The sequence below is a fragment of the Scardinius erythrophthalmus genome (genome assembly GCF_964197995.2).
Source record: "Scardinius erythrophthalmus genome assembly, chromosome: 2".
NCBI lineage: Eukaryota > Metazoa > Chordata > Actinopteri > Cypriniformes > Leuciscidae > Scardinius > Scardinius erythrophthalmus.
In genome coordinates this window covers 50,331,043-50,349,775 of record NC_138222.1, presented here as the reverse complement: position 1 = coordinate 50,349,775, position 18,733 = coordinate 50,331,043, and the positions used below count along the sequence as shown (strand labels likewise).

Here is an 18,733-nt window from a genome sequence, read left to right as displayed (position 1 = left end):
TTAAATGGCAATTAATAGGTCATTTTCATTGCTATTTAAGTGAAATTACTGAACTTAAATATACAAGCTTCATAAAAATGATCATTCTAGAAGAAAATTTCAGATGGCACTTCGAGGCTTTTGCATCTGAACTCTTCATTTTGTGTTTGGTCCCCATACATATTTTACATTTTACACTTTATTACTTAATTATTTCATTTACATGTATATGATTGTATTTTGTGTTACATTTTCCTTGCAACAAATAAATGAAAAAAAAAAAAAACCAAAAAAAAAAAAAAAACGCAATAGTAGGCCATGTGATCAGGCAAACACTTCCTTTAGCCAATGACGAGCGGAAAGATTTTACCCAATCAGCGAGCTCCAGGTTTAAAGATGGCGACTCCCGCTAGCAGCAGGACTGTATCAGTATTGCTTTTACTCATATTATTCATATCGGTTCATTGTACAGAAACGAAAGCAAAGAAGAAGAAAGACATAAGGGATTATAATGACGCGGATATGGCCAGACTGCTGGAGGAGTGGGAGGTATGAACGAACTCATCCACGCTGCAGCTGCAGACATTGCAAGCGCTGTTTTCTGTGCTGATGCAGACATCAGTCATGTGCCTCTCACAATAAAATACCACGGTAACCGCCAAAATACCGTCGTTTTGTCATTTAGTTTATGTGTTCTGTATGTTAGTCAACCCGACACTTTTATCGATTAGCAACCACATTTGTAGGAACAGTAACTGCCATGACTTAGTATTTTGACGTAAACTATTAACATGGTTAACTTTACAGTGTATTCCACACATGTATTCTTGTAGCCCTACATATTTTAACTCTTTCTGTGTATGTAAACGTTTAAAAAAGAAATTGTACAATGTTTTCAAATGTTCCTTCCTAAATTGTGGTATTTCTTTTGTATGCACATTGCGATAGATAGATAGATAGATAGATAGATAGATAGATAGATAGATAGATAGATAGATAGATTTTATTGGGACACTTTACACATTTTATAGGGACACTCCTTGAGGCAAAGGTTGCCTGTGAAAGACCATGGTTCACAGAACTTAGCCAGGTAGTGTCAGAGTTATTTACTAAGTATCAAAGTATACAAAGATTAAAGCTATTGAAATATTACCTGCATATATTTACATTCTGAATCTACACTGGACAATGCATTAAAATTGGAAAATATTTAATATAATTAGTAAGCCTATAAAATGTTTAGAGTTTAAAATTGTATGATGTAAAGTTTTAAATTTAAATCTTATTATATTAATAAAGTTAAGTAATTAAATATAAAATAATATTTAAAGTTTGAAAATAACATGTCGCTCATATCGTTATCACATTTTCCCTTCTTGCTTGACATTCCATAAGTTGCATAATTACATAATTTTTTATCTCCCACGCCCAGCCCTAACTACAAGTAAATTAAATGTTGCAATTTTAAAAAGAGATTTTCTCTTTTCAGTGTTTCTCATTGACATCTTTTCATTTATGACAGAAAGATGATGACATCGAAGAGGGCGATTTACCGGAGCACAAAAGGTCTCCTCCACCCATCGACTTCTCTAAAATAGATGCGTCCAAACCAGAGGAGCTCTTGAAGATGTCCAAGAAGGGAAAGACCTTGATGGTGTTTGCCTCTGTGTCAGGAAACCCGACAGAGAAGGAGACAGAAGAGATCACCAGCCTGTGGCAGGGAAGCCTCTTCAATGCCAACTTTGATGTTCAGAGGTAACAACTAGGGCTGGGCAATGTGGACTATATCTCTATTAGGGATGAGTCACGATTTTTGAATTTTCGAATAGTTGATTTTATTATAGAATATCGAATGGGTTGTGTAGCAAAATAAAATAGCAAAATGTACATTTTAGTCAGAATTATTGTGCTCTTATTCTGTAGAGTGGTGCAGGTTTGAAGTAAATTTGTAGGCAAAAACATGGAAACGAATGAGCATTTTAGCACTTATGGTTCCATCGTCCTGAAGTCAACGGGTTTTTGGTTAAATGCTGAAAGAAGATAATTTCACGTTTTATTCTATGCATGAAATACATCAGTATCAACTAGGGGTGTCCATGGTTAACCGATTAACCGTTAAAAATTGCGTAACCGAGTGAAACATTTTGCTCGGTTAAAGTCCACATGAAATCAAAATTGATTTCATATTTACTTTGTTTGCCTAAATTGATCGTTTTGTGGTGAAAAATTCATCCATGCAAGTCAATCCACACAAAAACATTTTTTGGCTTCGTAATCTTTAATCAAAATTAGGGCTGCACAATTAATCGAATTTCTAATCGCGATTACGATTATGGATGCCACGATTACGTAATCGTCCAAAGCCGCGATTACAAAAAAAAAAAAAAAAAAATCCACTCTGCGTGCATTTAGAGCATGTAATGAGAGGCAAATCACAACTACTTCAGAAAACCCAGCACAATAGGAAGGAACTACCAGGCAGCGACGTATGTGTACGCTGAAATAAAAAGTCTTTCACCTCAGAAAAACGAACGTTCCTGTCATGTCAGCCGTTATAGGCTACTGTGTTCGTAAGCGCACACTCTTCAATTGCACGCGCAAATGCGGCGACGCGCGCTGTGTATAAAAGTGCAAAGGAAACTACGAGCATGCGTGCAGCGTTGTTACGTTGTAAATTGGTAAGTCACAAAATAAAAGTAAAATACCAATAAATCACGTTACTGGTACGTCGTGTGTTAGCTGAGAAGGATTTGCATGCAGGTATGATTTTCATTCTATTCACCAGGAGCAGTTTTCATGTTTCATTAACAGTTCTTGTTAGTATTGTGTATCACCATGGTAACTGTCGTTTTAATATTAACCCCCAAATGCCACTTTATTTTCACCAAAAAAAAGTTATTTTTTATATAAATGACTGTGGTGGCTCATACCAACATTGTATTTACAAAAGCTAGTTTGGGACTGCTATATAATAGCTGTAGCATAGGCCTAATGTTTATTTATTAGTAGTCTTTACTATTAGTCATATTCTTACAATTTATGTGTATGTTAAGTAAAGGGGGACAGTGTGTGTGTTCACAATTTTTAAGTAAACATATAATAATATGCCTATATATATATATATATATATATATATATATATATATATATATATATATATATATATATTCAATGTAAATTGTGATAATCGTAATTAATAATCGCAATTACAATTTCAAGGGAATAATCGACAATTATGATTTTTGTCATAATCGTGCAGCCCTAATCAAAATCTGAAAATGCTCCTCCCCTCTGCATTGGAGGACCTTCTCTGATGACGTAGGTTTGAGGAATTGGTTTGGGCAGAGCCATAGAGAGAAAGAGTTGCGACACTCCCATAGACCTCCGTTGTAAATAATGGCGGCGCTTTTAACCGCCTACTTCCGGGATTTGAAGATCGGAATAGTTCTAAACACTGTCATTTTGGCGTTGGACACCATTCACTTACATTACTGCGTGTCGAGTTGTTCTAGAGTTAAGTTGCTGAAATATCGACCTCTTTTGATTTGTCAACTGTCTATGTTGTATCAGAGGCCCTTTGCGATGCTTATACTGGTCTTCATTTGTATATGCACAGCGTAATTATTTATATTTTATGTTGGTTGTTTCAACCAATTTTCAAGCACTGCCTGCTAGCTAGTGCGACTTCGTCAGCTGTGACAGTAAGAGTTCGGTAATGAATCACTACCACCTTTATAGCAACTTTTATTTAATTTAATTTTTTGGGATATACTAACTTTTCATTATGTTTTATTGTCTTGAGTGAAGCGGCTTGTGAGAACAATGCTGGACCTCTAGGATTGTTATGGGATCACCAGTCCTGTGCATCACCTGCCCCTGGTTTTTGTTTTTCTTGTTCACACACACCCACACAAGCACACATTTTTGTTGTCTGTCATTGTTTAATAAAAAATATTTAAGCGAACTCTGAACGGACCGCCACGGCAGACCTCTTTGCGTGATCACGAAGGTAGGCTAATGGCTGAATCAAAATTTACAAGCAAAATCACGGGAATCAATAGCCTAATACAGCCCAGTTGTGCTAAAATAAATATCATGAGAAGTCCATCATCAGATGAATGATATGGAAAAGTTAAGTTAGAGCCGCTAAAGCCAGTGCTACTACCCATGCGAACATGAACACTGAGCTTTTCCCTCCAAAAATATAGCCTAAAACTTATCTCCAAATGCAAAACTGACATTAACAAAATGCAATAATGCAATAACAGCTGAAAAAGTACTTGGGTGTGTGTTTTATTTTATATTTACCGTTCAATAATGCAATCGCTGCTGTCTGTCCCATAGAAGGGCATGACAGCCAGCGTATGTTTTAGAACTATTGGGGCTTACATGAACCACGTGACAGCCATAGCGGCGACATCAAAGAGTGTCGCAACTCTTTCTCTCTATGGCTCTGGGTTTGGGAAACGCTTAACCACTCCCCTCAAACCGTTAGTCTGTTATGAGCAGAGATGGAGAGGAGGAGCGCTAGAGTAAAACCCTGCCCTCTGTTCAATATTCCGTTTCACTGGGAAATGCGTCACAACACTGGAGAAAAGTCGTTTGCAACTTCCGGTTCACGCGGACTTTAAGTGGCGTCAATAGGCCTTTATCTCATTTCCTGGTTTCGGAACGTTCGAAATCGCCAAGCAGTGTACTCGCACTTCCGGTGTTACTTAGTTACACATTTAGATGAAAAGTAGTTCAGTAAACTTAAATAAAATCGCGATATAGACCAGTGTCTGTCAATATTAAACCGCATAAAGACTATTTAAATAGGAATCGTGCATGTTCTGCGTGTCTCTGTGAATGAATGGCACCGACGCGTTTCATTTACCACACACACACACACTGAGGCACGCATGACGCTCGCGATTTTTTTCAGCCTTACGTATTAACATTAATGCACTTCATCAACACAGCCGCTCTGAGAGTCACTTCAGCAGCATTTTAGCCTTATTTGAGAGAAACTATCATATCATAAAACACAGAGAGACTCAAAGGTCTACACGGCAACCCGTCAAAATAAAAGTTTGGTTTAACCTTTGAAGAAATTTTTGCTTAAATCATTACATTTTAAACAATTGGTTATAACAATTTAATTAAACCATTCAACAAAAAAAATGAAACTTTTGGGAGACTCGAGAGCGAAGTAGTCCAGTGATAATTAACATGCAGCCATGGTGATTGCAATAACCGGAAGACGCTGTACACTGCTTCGCGGCTACTTCCGGCGTTCTATTGTGTTGTGATAAAGGCGTGAATTGAATTTAGTTGTAATACATTTTTGCACCACCAGAGACCGCTAGACCAGTTTTCTAATATGAAGCGGGCAAAGAAAGCGCGCGTCCGAGAGTGAAGGCTGTGCGCGAGCCAGAAACAAACAAGTATCCGCGCCACTGATCGCAGCACAATAATATCTGTCTGCAGAGCCGCAGAGCCACAGCTTTACCCCAGCAGTTTTACCCCGCGCATGCGCAGTTTCATCACAACAGTTTTACCCGCAGAGTCCGTTTACCGTTACATTAACCCATACAATTTGTATTATGCATTTCCTAAACATGTACTTGCTAATCAAACACTTTATATGAACAAACTACTAATCTATAAAACACAATCGGTCTTCCGACCTTTTACTATTGTGTTGATATGCGCGAGGGAGAGAGAGCAATACAGCGCTCATGTTTGAAGGCGGTGAGAGTGCGTGCGCGCGGCCAGGGCTCTCTCTCTCACTGTTTGTTCTTATGCGCCCTGTCCACTGATCTAAATAATTAGTTGTTACGACGACTTATTTGTTCCCTCGTTTTATCGTGGACACGTTGAACTAATTCCCTCCCTCATTTTGATTTAACGAATTACAACGTGGCCAAAAACAGTTTGATACTATTAATTAGTGAATGCTAAAGACCTTCTTTTTTTGTGAATTGGTGAATATTCAGGTGAATTATTTCGTGGCCACGAATTAATAATTATTAAACTGTTTTTCTTACCTGTGAAGATAGCTCTTCAGTGAAGGCCGAGTATTCTCGTACAGCTTTTTATTCCTTTTTTTGGTGAATTGGTGAATATTCAGGTGAATTGTTTCGTGGCCACGAATTAATAATACCTCAGCACGTTTTACAAGACCCTTCTCGATCGCAGTGGCAACGAGCACTTTGATCACTTGATTTAAAAAACAAAACATTTCAGCGCTAGATCGCCTAAAAAAAAAATGAACGAAATGAATGCTCTGCTAGTTAACTAGAGATGTTTTGTTTATTTGTATTGGTATTCGTGCCACGAGATGTTTCAAAAGTGGTGGGGACAATATCGACCTTAGAAAATAGTGGTGGGGACATGTCTCACCCGCAAATTACGCCTATCTCGGGGTTGCGGCGCGCACACTATGGTTAACCGAGTATTAACCGCTAAGGGCAGGGTTCGAATTACAAAGTGGCTTTCGGGGGAGCCCTATATTTTCCAATCCTCCCTGACTGACTTTAACACTTTTGGTGCATGTTAGGGCATTTAAAACAATAGGTTTACAGTAAACCTATTGTTTACTTAGTAAACCGTTTACTTCAAAATGCAAGCGTCAGTCAGTGTTGTAAGTGTTAGGGCAAACAGCTCTGTCCACGGTTCTGAATCAACCGCGCTTAGGCCTACATCATGCAAATCATGATAAAAACAGAATAACTCACATAACAATCATAAAAAAAATACATCAATATTAAATAGGATTAGGGCCAATCCTCACAAACGCACAGATCAAGTAATTAATTCCATGATTCTTACCTTAAATCAGAAGTGACCACAGAGGCCTGGCGTCTTCTGTCTTTGCTTTCCGTCCTGTAACCCAGGATGTTGAGGGTCGGTGACCGGCTTTAATCCAAGATGATACAAAAGGCAGAGGGTCAAATTGCTCCAAAGGGGGTCCATTCAGATCCACGAAGAGAAGCGAGGAGAGGCTTTGTTCACGCAACTTGTTGCGATGCTTGCTGTCAGTAGAATTCACGGCAGAAAATCCCCTCTCATACTCAGCTGAGGACGGCAAGTAAGTCAGACTTGCTGTTTGAAGTTTGACAAGCGTTTTCCCTGGTGCTCTGTTTTGCAATTTAAAGTCCCGGAACTCCTCGACAGCCTCTCGGGCCGGTTCTCCCAGTGTTTTTGCCAATGCTCGAACCTCAGTTTCCCCATATAGGATACGGGCGCTATGTTGCTGTGGCCAAAAGCGTTTATCCAGCGGTTTCAGCATCTGGACAAGGTCCGGTTCAGGCAGTCTCTTCTTTAGGCTGTTGATAATAGACTGATTGAACTGAAGACGGTTTATCTTCGGCCTGCTCTCTGAAAGCTCAACATCTTTGAACAGGCCAGTCGATATGCGTTGTTCGGCTTTTTGTGTGGATTTTCCTCCAATTGCTTTCATGGCTGTCAAGACGTCAATGGTCTGCTGAATGTGGCAACTTGCATCAACTAAAGATGTTTGTTTGCATTGCAGTTTTAGCGACAGATTTTGTAGTTCTCGCAGGACATCCTTCATACATGCCAAATCAGCCAAAAAACCTGTGCTTGTAAGGAGTTTGTGCAGGCCCCTGAATTTCTGCCTCTCTGTGTCGCAGCGAGATGCGTCTTCCATGGCTGTTCTGAATTGGTGCGCCAGTGCAGGATAATCGTTCCATACTGCCTTCACAGTGCGAAAACTACTAGCCACCCAACGAATTGTAAAGATTTGACCTATTTTTAGGATTTGCATGTTCAAACCTGTAGCTGCCTCCTGGAGCAAACAGGCGTTTTTTGATGACTGGTTATAGAGGGCGTAAAGTTTTGAGATAAACTCAAATTGGTTACATCCAGCTACTTCCTTAAGTGAGTCTTTGACAGCTAACTCAAGTCGGTGAGCTAGACAGTGTATTGACTGAACTTTGGGGAAATCTTGTTTGAGTTTAGTGACGAGTCCGCCGACTCTGCCCGTCAGTACCGCTGCTCCATCCGTTGCAATGCAGATGAGATTTTTTCCCAGAAACTCATCATCCAGTCCCGCTTGTCTCAAACTTTTGTACATCGATTCGGCATCCGTGCCTTCTGAAAGCTCAACGATATCTAAAAAAACATTATCCACTTCCCCCGTTCCTGTCATGTCACACCGCACATAAATGATCATATAAGCCAGGCCATGAACTGTGCTCTCATCTATCGTAATACTGATTCGTGATCCCAGTTCTTTTATTTTTGAAACAAATTTAGCTCTCATTTCACTGGCGATATGTCCGATTATTTCAGCACAAGCATGGTCTGATTTGTGCACATTTCCCACGTTTGCACCATTAAGTTTTTGAAGGGACATTACAGCAGGGAGCTTTCTGTAGGCCATTTTTTCCTTGGCCACCATATAAGCAGATCTGAAAGACGTAGCTGTTTCTTGCATTAAATTAGCATTTACTTCAAGTACCTTGTTTGGGAGCACATCCTTTTCCTTCATCTCCGAAATCTCAACCGCTCTTTTGTGTGCCAAACTGTCCCGATGCTTATAAATCTTTTTCCGCAGGTTATTCTGTGACTCGCTGCTGACCTCTCCATTCATCCATTCCTCTGACAGATGTACTCCCGTTGCTCTTTCGGCGAGCAACAGGCTTTTTGCCTCCATGCATACTGTACATCCTAACTTCTGATTTTTGGAGTAGAGCCATGTATTCCTGATTCTCCACTCACTCCATTGCTTTGTTGTCCAGTTGAAAGGTGTTGCCTGATCGCCTGGTCCGCTGCAGGTCGCAGCAGTGGTTTCTGGCGCCAAAGTCTCGCTATCCTCGTGCTGGTAACTTTTAGCGGCGGCGGCGGTATCACCGGCAAACTAGTTGTAGCTGGTGCGCTGTCATCACTCCTCTTCGTTTGTTTTGTAAATCCAAATTGACTGAGGTTTGGCTGCTTTCGTTTTGACATTCTTATTAGTATCCACAGAGTGTTCCAAAAAACGAATAAAGTATGTTTTGAACTTGAAGTTAAGCTAACATTCAAATACCAACTCAGTGAGAAGTTCAAGTGGTGACGTAAACGTAGTAATTTCAGTGCAGCGCCGCCACGCATGGATGGTCACAGCAGGAGACACAGCGGAAAATAGTGTTCGGAAATAGTAATGTAATGAGCGAATAAACACACAACATTGACACATTTTTAATATCATCATTTATTTCAGGAACCTTAATGTACAGAAAATCAAAATCTATATGTGACACAAAAAATGGACAGTGTTTTAGAGCTCCCCCTAAATGTCTCAAAGTAGGCTTTCAGGGGAGCCCAAGTCCTTTTCAGGGGAGCCGAGCTCCCCTTAGCTCCCCCGTAATTCGAACCCTGGCTAAGGGCCTTGGTTAACGGTTAATGAAAAACTTGAAAACGTGCAGCCCTAGTATCAACCCACTTGTGATTTTTAATTTTTTTTTAAAAGCTACTAGTCTTAAAAAATGTGGTTGCTAGAACAGGTAAACTCAGTCCGCTTTTACAGCCTCGTTATGCTTATAATTTTGCTCTTATAAACTAATCTAACTCAAACATAAAAACTGGAAGAGTTGTCGGAAGCTTAGTGATGGTGACGTTGAAGTTGTGGGACTGTGGTGTAGTTCGTTTATAGCCTACCTTTAGCTGTTTACCTCTAAACTGCATTTAGGCTCCAAAATTCATAAAATTGTGTTAATTTGTGAAAATGATCTTGATGGACAAAACGTGTAAGTATCATAAACTTTTGTTGATCACAAGAGCTTGTTTTTTTGCGATAATCCAAAAGCCTATGGAAAAATCCTATTGGGTTTTTGTTCAGGGAAACCGTGCGATGCTAACTACCGATTGGCCTACAAAGTGACGTCATACCTGCACCACTCTGTCTGTTTTACTCGCATGTGCGTGGCATCGCTCCTTCATTGAAGTCTGTGAAGTTTAGTGGAGACTCGCTTGCATAAGGCTCGTCCACTCCTAGCTGCAAAATGGAAATATTTGCACGACTTACTAACATTTACAGATGAAGAGTATTCAGTCGTGCTCAAAAGTTTACATACACCTTGCGGAATCTGCAAAATGTTAATGTTAACAAAACAAGAGAGATCATACAAAATCCATGTTATTTTTTATTTATTTAGTACTGTCCTGAATATGATATTTTACATAAAAGATGTTTGCATATAGTCCACAAGACAAAAATATACAAAAAAGACCCCGTTCAAAATGTATCCTGAATGATCCACGGCTTACAGAAGCATCAGACTATACGTACATGTTTCCTGAAAGACAAATTACGTACAATTTACCTTGATCTTCAAGTTCAAAAAAGTTTTCACCCCCCGGCTCTTAATGCTTCATGTTTCCTTCTGGGGCATCAGTGAACGGTTGAACCTTTTTTTTAATAGTTGTGTTTAAGTCCCTATATTGTCCTCAGTGTGAAAAGATGGATCTCAAAATCACACAGTCACTGCTAGAAAGGGTTCAAATATGCAAAAGATGCGTTTTGTAGATTTGAATCTCTGCTGTTATTTGAAGCTGTCCTAACTAGCTTTCTTTCTCTTGAAATGCTTTTTGGCACTCTGTCAAAAGTCAGTGAAGGTTACTGTTTGTATTGTTCTCATCAGGTTTGTAGTGGGATCCAACCGTGTCATCTTCATGCTGCGTGACGGGAGTTACGCCTGGGAGATTAAAGACTTCCTGGTCGCCCAGGACCGCTGTGAGGATGTGACCGTGGAAGGACAGGTGTTCCCTGGGAAAGATGCCAAGAAAGATGCCAAGGGCAATGAGCAAAACGACACCAAGAAGAAAGGAGACAAGAAAGCAGCCAACCGAGCAAATAAAAGCAAGCAAGAGCTTTGATAGCCGAAGCTCAAAGGCACAATGTCTTAATGGGACTGAAGAGGCGTTTCTCTAACAGGTGTTACCAGCGTACTTTGATGCACAGGTCACTAACGGTTGACTACAGTCAAATCAGCTGTAGTTTCAATTTCTTTGATTTGTTTTACTGTCACTCACCTCATTTTTCACAATCTGAATCAAAGAATAAACCACTTTTATAATTACATGTGCATTGCATTGATTATTTACGGTCAGTGTTGGGAAAGTTACTTTTAAAAGTAATGCATTACAATATTGTTATTTGTTACTCCCTAAAAAAGTAACTAATTGCATTACTTTTCAAAAAAGTAGTGCATTACGTTACTCTTGCATTATTTTCTATTTGTTCTGATTGTTTTTTGTTATAAAAATAAATAAATCGATTTTTGGCAAATGTAAGGGCTCTTTTTTCCCTCCAAAAGTGAAAAGAATAAACCTCAGGCTGAAGGAAATGCACATTCACATACTCTAACTTCAGCAATAATAATAATAAAAAAATGAAATGCATGTTTTACTAGTTAGTTTTGATTATTCATATGGTTGAATTGGCTCTTTAACGTTTTGCAACAAAGACATTGGTTAATAAATTGAGACAAAATAGAGTATATTTGTATTATTTAACGTTTTATTGCATGTTTGCATTTCATTTAGAGGAATACTTAATCTGTTTTTGTGCAAGTGATATGAGTAAATGCTCACATTTAGTCTAGAACTACAATATCATCATATTCACACAGCAGCGCACTCAACACCTCTGCACATATTCTGATTTCTCTCAACATGGGGACAGTTGATAACAGTCAAGTTATTTATTTGGAAAAAGTAACCCCGATGTTGTTGTAAATTTAAAGGGATACTTCACTTTAAAATGAAAATTCTGTCATCATATACTCACCCTCAAGTTGTTTCAAACCTGTATGAATTTCTTTCTTCTGCTGAACAGAAAGGAAGATATTTCGAAAAATGTCAGCAACCAAACAGTTAACTGGAACCATTGACTTCCATAGTAGGAAAAAAAATACCATGGAAGTCAATGGTTCCAGTTAACTGTTTGGTTGCTGACATTTTTCAAAATATCTTCCTTTCTGTTCAGCAGAAGAAAGAAATTCATACAGGTTTGAAACAACTTGAGGGTGAGTATGTGATGACAGAATTTTCATTTTAAAGTGAAGTATCCCTTTAAAAGAAATGCTTTACTAGTTACTTGAAAAAGTAATCTGATTACATAACTTGCATTACTTGTAATGCATAACCACCAAAATGGCTAACCCCAACACTGTTTACAGCTGGTGTCAGATCGTGTTCATGTTCACATTTTCAAATGCAGAAAATGTGTGGCGCTTAAAGCCTGCAATATTTAACTTTTTTTTTTTTTTTTTTTTTCTACACCGATCAGTCTAGACAAAAACATTGATTTACTGTCTGATTACAATTTCTTCAAATCTTTTATTTTTGTTGACTTTATGCAACAGTAAGCTTACACGAGCAGTCGCTCAGCAGCAATAGAGAATATGACTCGTCTGATTTATCTGAAGGTTTACATAACAGCTTGCTGAAAGATGTTGAAATGCATTTGGAGGATCATGTGGCAGAAACGAACTGATCTGGAATCAGTCAAACAGCTTCTGGCAAAGAAAATGAATTTAGCAGCAGCAGAGAGAGTCATTGCCCCAGTTTGAAAGAGCAACATTAGGCGGCGCTAATAGAGTAATCGATCATTCTTTCCCTTCTGAAGCACCATATGCCATGATACCCGGGAAAACGCAAGTACACCTCATGGAAAGCTGTGAGCTTTTCAGCACTTTACTGAATGATAAATGTGCTCTAATTGAAATAAAAAATGATTTTTTTTGTGCAGTCATCCATTAAACATTCATCTATTCTTGCAGGCATTTGTTGTCCATCATCCTACATTGACACATTTGTCCAATCCTGACAGAACAACGTGACAATGTTTTTATGGCAAACTAATGGGGAGCCCAAATGCAAAATTCATTACAGCTTCTATACTAAATGTTTATTTATGAACAAACAGTTTTTTACTTATAAGAACTTGTATGCATAACGAGCTCTTTATCCTGCCGTCTCCTTCCACAAGAAACCATAACAGTAAATAGCAGTTGTTTGATTCATGATGTTATAATTGCAGTTTTATAATTATGCTCATGAATGTCTAGTTTTTGACTAAACGCCTCAAAGTTCTGCATATCTTTCAAAGCCACGAACTAAACAAATGCAGAAAAATCCAGTGATCATTTCTACCTTAAACATGCTAATAAATTTAATTTGGTGTCTGGAAGACTGATGAAAAAACTATTTTTTTCTATTTTTCCATGTGTAATTTGTGGACATGCCGTTTGAGATGACAGCTGATTACCAGCATTGTCCAAAACCAAACAAAATCTCTGCTGTCAAATGTTGATGGAATAAGGTTTTCCAGGACAGAGCATGAGGGTTTAAATCAGTGTCATCGATTTGTCATGCGAGAAAGGGAGCCGCATTGACCGCATTCTTAATGGCTTTGGACCAGACTGATGAACTGCATTAAATCAGGTCAAATGAGAAGATTCAACATTCCACAAAACACAAAACACGCTGCCAGCAACCCATGATGACTTTCAAAAAAGCCAATGTAGTTTTCTCATCTCTGAAGTAATGCTGACCATCGACCGCTTCAGCGTGCTTTACTCTGCAAACATGTCCAGATCATTAGTGTACATTCATGCATGCTCAGAATGCAGGATCCACCCTTGTCCGGTATGGCCTCTATGGTCATATTTCTTCACCATCTGCTGAAGAAAATCTTCACGGACCCCCACCCCAAGAAAACACTAGATACACACCATCAATCAACATGAGCTTGGGTTATAGAGTCAGCTGAGCTGGAGACACATTCCAGCATCACTTTGTGTTCATAGGAATATAGCAACATCAATGCATGAAATTATATATATATATACAGTGTATATATATATATATACACTCACCTAAAGGATTATTAGGAACACCATACTAATACTGTGTTTGACCCCCTTTCGCCTTCAGAACTGCCTTAATTCTACGTGGCATTGATTCAACAAGGTGCTGAAAGCATTCTTTAGAAATGTTGGCCCATATTGATAGGATAGCATCTTGCAGTTGATGGAGATTTGTGGGATGCACATCCAGGGCACGACGCTCCCGTTCCACCACATCCCAAAGATGCTCTATTGGGTTGAGATCTGGTGACTGTGGGGGCCATTTTAGTACAGTGAACTCATTGTCATGTTCAAGAAACCAATTTGAAATGATTCGAGCTTTGTGACATGGTGCATTATCCTGCTGGAAGTAGCCATCAGAGGATGGGTACATGATGGTCATAACGATGCCCAATTGGCACTAAGGGGCCTAAAGTGTGCCAAGAAAACATCCCCCACACCATTACACCACCACCACCAGCCTGCACAGTGGTAACAAGGCATGATGGATCCATGTTCTCATTCTGTTTACGCCAAATTCTGACTCTACTATCTGAATGTCTCAACAGAAATCGAGACTCATCAGACCAGGCAACATTTTTCCAGTCTTCAACTGTCCAATTTTGGTGAGCTCGTGCAAATTGTAGCCTCTTTTTCCTATTTGTAGTGGAGATGAGTGGTACCCGGTGGGGTCTTCTGCTGTTGTAGCCCATCCGCCTCAAGGTTGTGCGTGTTGTGGCTTCACAAATGCTTTGCTGCATACCTCGGTTGTAACGAGTGGTTATTTCAGTCAAAGTTGCTCTTCTATCAGCTTGAATCAGTCGGCCCATTCTCCTCTGACCTCTAGCATCAACAAGGCATTTTCGCCCACAGGACTGCCGCATACTGGATGTTTTTCCCTTTTCACACCATTCTTTGTAAACTCTAGAAATGGTTGTGCGTGAAAATCCCAGTATCTGAGCAGATTGAGAAATACTCAGACCGGCCCGTCTGGCACCAACAACCATGCCACACTCAAAATTGCTTAAATCACCTTTCTTTCCCATTCTGACATTCAGTTCGGAGTTCAGGAGATTGTCCTGACCAGGACCACACCCCTAAATGCATTGAAGCAACTGCCATGTGATTGGTTGATTAGATAATTGCATTAATGAGAAATTGAACAAGTGTTCCTAATAATCCTTTAGGTGAGTGTATATATATTATAAAGCCAACATGGTTTTACCTTTTACTACACACAAACATAGCATCACTCCAAAGATGTGAGGAAAATTTTATTTCTGTACAAAAGTCTTTACATTTTTTTCTTATCTAAAGTAATACATTTTTTTTTTCTTGGCAATCATTCACATTTACATCACAGCCATATACAACTTAAAGTTAATGTAATGTATATTTGAATTATACACTAAAGTGAAAATATTACTTAAAGGTTTAGTTTTTTTACAGAGAGGACAGAATTACATTACAACTTAAAAGTCCCTTGAAAGATGTCCCTTCTGGATTTGCGTAATAGTGCCTGTACAATAAATAAGTATAAAATATATCTCTGTTATCAATCAGGCTTTTTTTTTTTTAGAAACACACAAAACATACAAAAACACTAACAAATTACAATCTCCGAAAAAAGACCAGCTATTTCGGCAAAGGGACACTGTCGTACTTCTTGCCAAATGGAAGAAAAGCCAATTCATCACAGATTTGATCATTTTATGACATCTACTAATGGTCAGATTCAAATCCATTCTGACTGTTGGATTTAAAGGAGCAGTTCACTAGAAAATGAGAATTCACTCTCAGGTTGTCTCAAATTTGTATGGTTATTTTCAGGTTTCCATGGGGCATTTTTAATGCACAGGAGAACCAATGCCACTTATCGCATAAAAATATTTACTTAAATAATTACTTCAGAAGAAGTGAAATATAGGCGTATTGACTGCTTTTATAGTGCTTTTGGTCATATGCTTAAAGATTTTTTTTTTTAAAAATCTTGATTTTTGTTCCATCAAACGACACGATTCGTAAATTAAATGAGTGAAATTTTCATTTTAGGGTGACCTGTTCCATTTTTTGCTGGCTCTCTTGTTCATCACAAACGAAACCAACTCTTGTGCGTGACAATTAAAATGAGGAAACCCCACAACATTTAGAATCTGAAACATCTTTTTCTACATATTTAGAAAAAACATACATTGTAACATGAAGGCAAACATCACCGAGAGGGTCGAAAACAAGGAATGTTGAGTTTGTTTTTAGTTTTTTTAGTTTTTTTCTTGTTTTTTCTCCCGTTGAAAATCAAGTATAATCAACCGACGACACAATCCAAAAATCACATAGTCAAATGCACGTTGTCACATATAATGGAATCTGTTTGGAGGGGTTATGTTACTATGTAACATAAACACATGCTCGGTTCTGATTGGTGGTTTGGGTTCAGTAGTCCTGGCGAAGCTGGCAGTGGTGCTACTGCGAGTCTGAGATGTCCTGCTGTGTGCCGCTCTTCTTCATAGCTTCATCATCTTAATCACAGGGATGGGCAGCACTTGGTGGAGTTTGGCCCGCTCTTCGTCAACACTCATCCTCACCCAGTCTGGCCGGAAGGAGCCTTTGAAGCCCACAAAGGCAAGTTTATCTGGTGGAGAGAAAAAACGTCACAAAATTAGAGCTCATTCATGACAAAAAGTTTAGACATGGCCAGTTTGAGTTATTACTATGCACTATGCCAAACTTAATTATATGGTCTTTGATGTTGTGGTAATTATAAAAAGGCAGCTTAAAATATTTGATTCTGATTGGTCAAATATTGTTGTATAAAGAGACCATTACTTTATGATTGACTGTCATCCCTGGCAACAGATATCCTACCATTCAGATTTTTTTATGTTTTTGAAAAAAGTCTTCAAAAACATTATGCTCACCAAGGCTGCTCTTATTTGATCAAAAATACAATAAAACAATTTACAATTTACCAACAGTAATAAGTTTTCTATTTAAATATATTTTAACATGTTAAAATTCCTGTGATGCAAAGCCGAATTTTCAGCATCATTACTCCAGTCTTCAGTGTCACATGATCCTTCAGAAATCATTCTATATGCTGATTTGCTGCTCAAGAAACATTTCTTATTATTATCAATGTTGAAAACAGGTGAGCTGCTTAATATATTTTTTAGTGAATAGAAAGTTCAAACGAACTGCATTTATATGAAATAGAAATAATTTGTAACATTATAAATGTCTCTACTGTCACTTTTGATCAATTTAATGTGTCCTTGCTGAATAAAAATCTTACGAAATTGTAGGGTAGCTGTGTTGTTTCATGTTTAAAATAAATGTCAAATTAATATTTCATGTCTATATATTTATTTATTTATCTATTTATTTAGTATCCATGAAATAAACAGAAGTAGAGTCAGATGATCATTATCATAGAATCTTGTGTTTTTCATTTTTATTCCTTTAGTATTTCAAAACAGACTCTGCATGCCTGTGAAATATGTTCACGAAACGAGCCGATGGGAAAGAGTTGGAATGTAAACTGAAGGGGCTTCGCCTGCTGAAATGACAATTCAACATGATAAATATAATATGTGAAGGGAGGGTCGAGAGGAAGGACCCTGCTGCTCTGGTATGTGTGTGTGTGTGTGTGTGTGTCTAGCCCAGAAAACAGCTTCTTTTCACACGAGCTGACTGCTTTTTCTTTCACTGTCTGAGGGCTTCACTTTTTTGGTTGAAATTTACCATAAAGAATCCCAAATACCACTGGGATAAAACTCTATAGCCAAAAATAAGCAGTATCTTGTTCAAAAGTTTAGGATCGATCATTTTAAAAGTCTTGAAAAGAAGTCTCTTCTGCTCACCAAGACTGCATTTATTTGATCAAAAATAGTTAAAAACAGTAATATTGTTACAATTTAAAATAACTTTTTTTCTATTTTAATTTATTTTAAAGTCACCATGAAATCAAATTGACAAATCTTATTTTATGGAATATTGCAGTATTTAGTAGAAATTATTTATCGATGCACATCATTATTTTTTTGCTAAATTCATGTGTCCTGTAATCTTTTATCAAAATAACTTCCCCTCCCTCTTGCAGCGACATCTCTTCTCTTCTCTGATGATGTGTTTACTGGCGTGAGAATCTGTCACTCACAGGAGATCAACCAATAGCAAACCACAACCATCCAATCAATTCCCCATGAAAAAAATCAAGTCCCACCCTACATATTTTCTTGTTCCAGAAGGAGTTTCACTTGGATATACAGTATGTCACTATAGGGAAGAGTAAAGACTCTCACAACTTCAATTTCATGCCTTTTTCACTGTGACTTTTGATCAATTTAATTCAGCCTTGATGAATATAATCTATTAATTTCTTTAAAAATTATATATATATATATATATATATATATATATATATATATATATATATATATATATATATATAAATAAATAAATAATGTGAATGCCTTTATGCACTCATACTGTGGCATTTTTACTACCACAAAGCTGAATGTGTGAATCTTATTACCTTTCAACTTCACCGTCTGATCGGCTCCGAGGGTCTCGAGGATTTTGGTCCATGGCCCTCTGGTGACGAGCTTCCCTTTAGAGGTGATCAAAACCACTGACCTGCAAGTGCAAAAAATGAGTTCCTATCAGACAAAGCAGTTCAATTGAGGAACAAATACAAAAAGAGACATTTTAGACATATTAAAGAATAGTTCTTTGAACAAATACATCCTCTGAACTGGTCACTGAAATCAAATTTCACTTCTTTTACTTTACCTACAGACAAAACTTGTGAAATCATAGTTTAGTTTTTTCACATTTTTCATTGACCGCCCAAGCTACATTTCAAGGCCGTTCAAGCATGTGCAACATGCAATTTATCTCTCCCTACATGACTGTGT

The 18,733-nt window shown here is 38.1% G+C and overlaps 2 protein-coding genes across 2 annotated transcripts in view; one reads left to right on the top strand and one right to left on the bottom strand.

Moving 5' to 3' along the window:
• The first annotated feature begins 353 nt into the window (after window positions 1-353).
• Window positions 354-11,045, top strand: mesd (mesoderm development LRP chaperone). Its single transcript, XM_081352177.1, has 3 exons — window positions 354-528; window positions 1,502-1,734; window positions 10,608-11,045. Exons 1-3 carry the CDS (start codon window positions 376-378, stop codon window positions 10,840-10,842), a joined length of 621 nt encoding a protein of 206 aa, XP_081208303.1. The 5' UTR covers window positions 354-375; the 3' UTR covers window positions 10,843-11,045.
• Window positions 11,046-15,078: 4,033 nt separating this feature from the next.
• The window catches only part of cemip (cell migration inducing hyaluronidase 1), a 122,027-nt gene continuing 118,372 nt past the window's right edge, over window positions 15,079-18,733 (bottom strand). The window contains exons 28-29 of the mRNA XM_081359036.1: window positions 18,352-18,452; window positions 15,079-16,449 (exon numbers count right to left, since the gene is read on the bottom strand). Coding sequence (XP_081215162.1) covers window positions 16,322-16,449; window positions 18,352-18,452 — 229 coding nt within the window. The 3' untranslated portion in view covers window positions 15,079-16,321. The remainder of the gene's footprint in view (window positions 16,450-18,351; window positions 18,453-18,733) is intronic.

Excerpts from the sequence above, each read along its gene's own strand:
- mesd (XM_081352177.1), top strand. The coding sequence starts at position 376 with ATGGCGACTCCCGCTAGCAGCAGGACTGTATCAGTATTGCTTTTACTC. Across the intron at positions 529-1,501 it reads GACTGCTGGAGGAGTGGGAG|AAAGATGATGACATCGAAGA; the intron begins GTATGAACGAAC and ends CATTTATGACAG. Across the intron at positions 1,735-10,607 it reads GCCAACTTTGATGTTCAGAG|GTTTGTAGTGGGATCCAACC; the intron begins GTAACAACTAGG and ends TGTTCTCATCAG.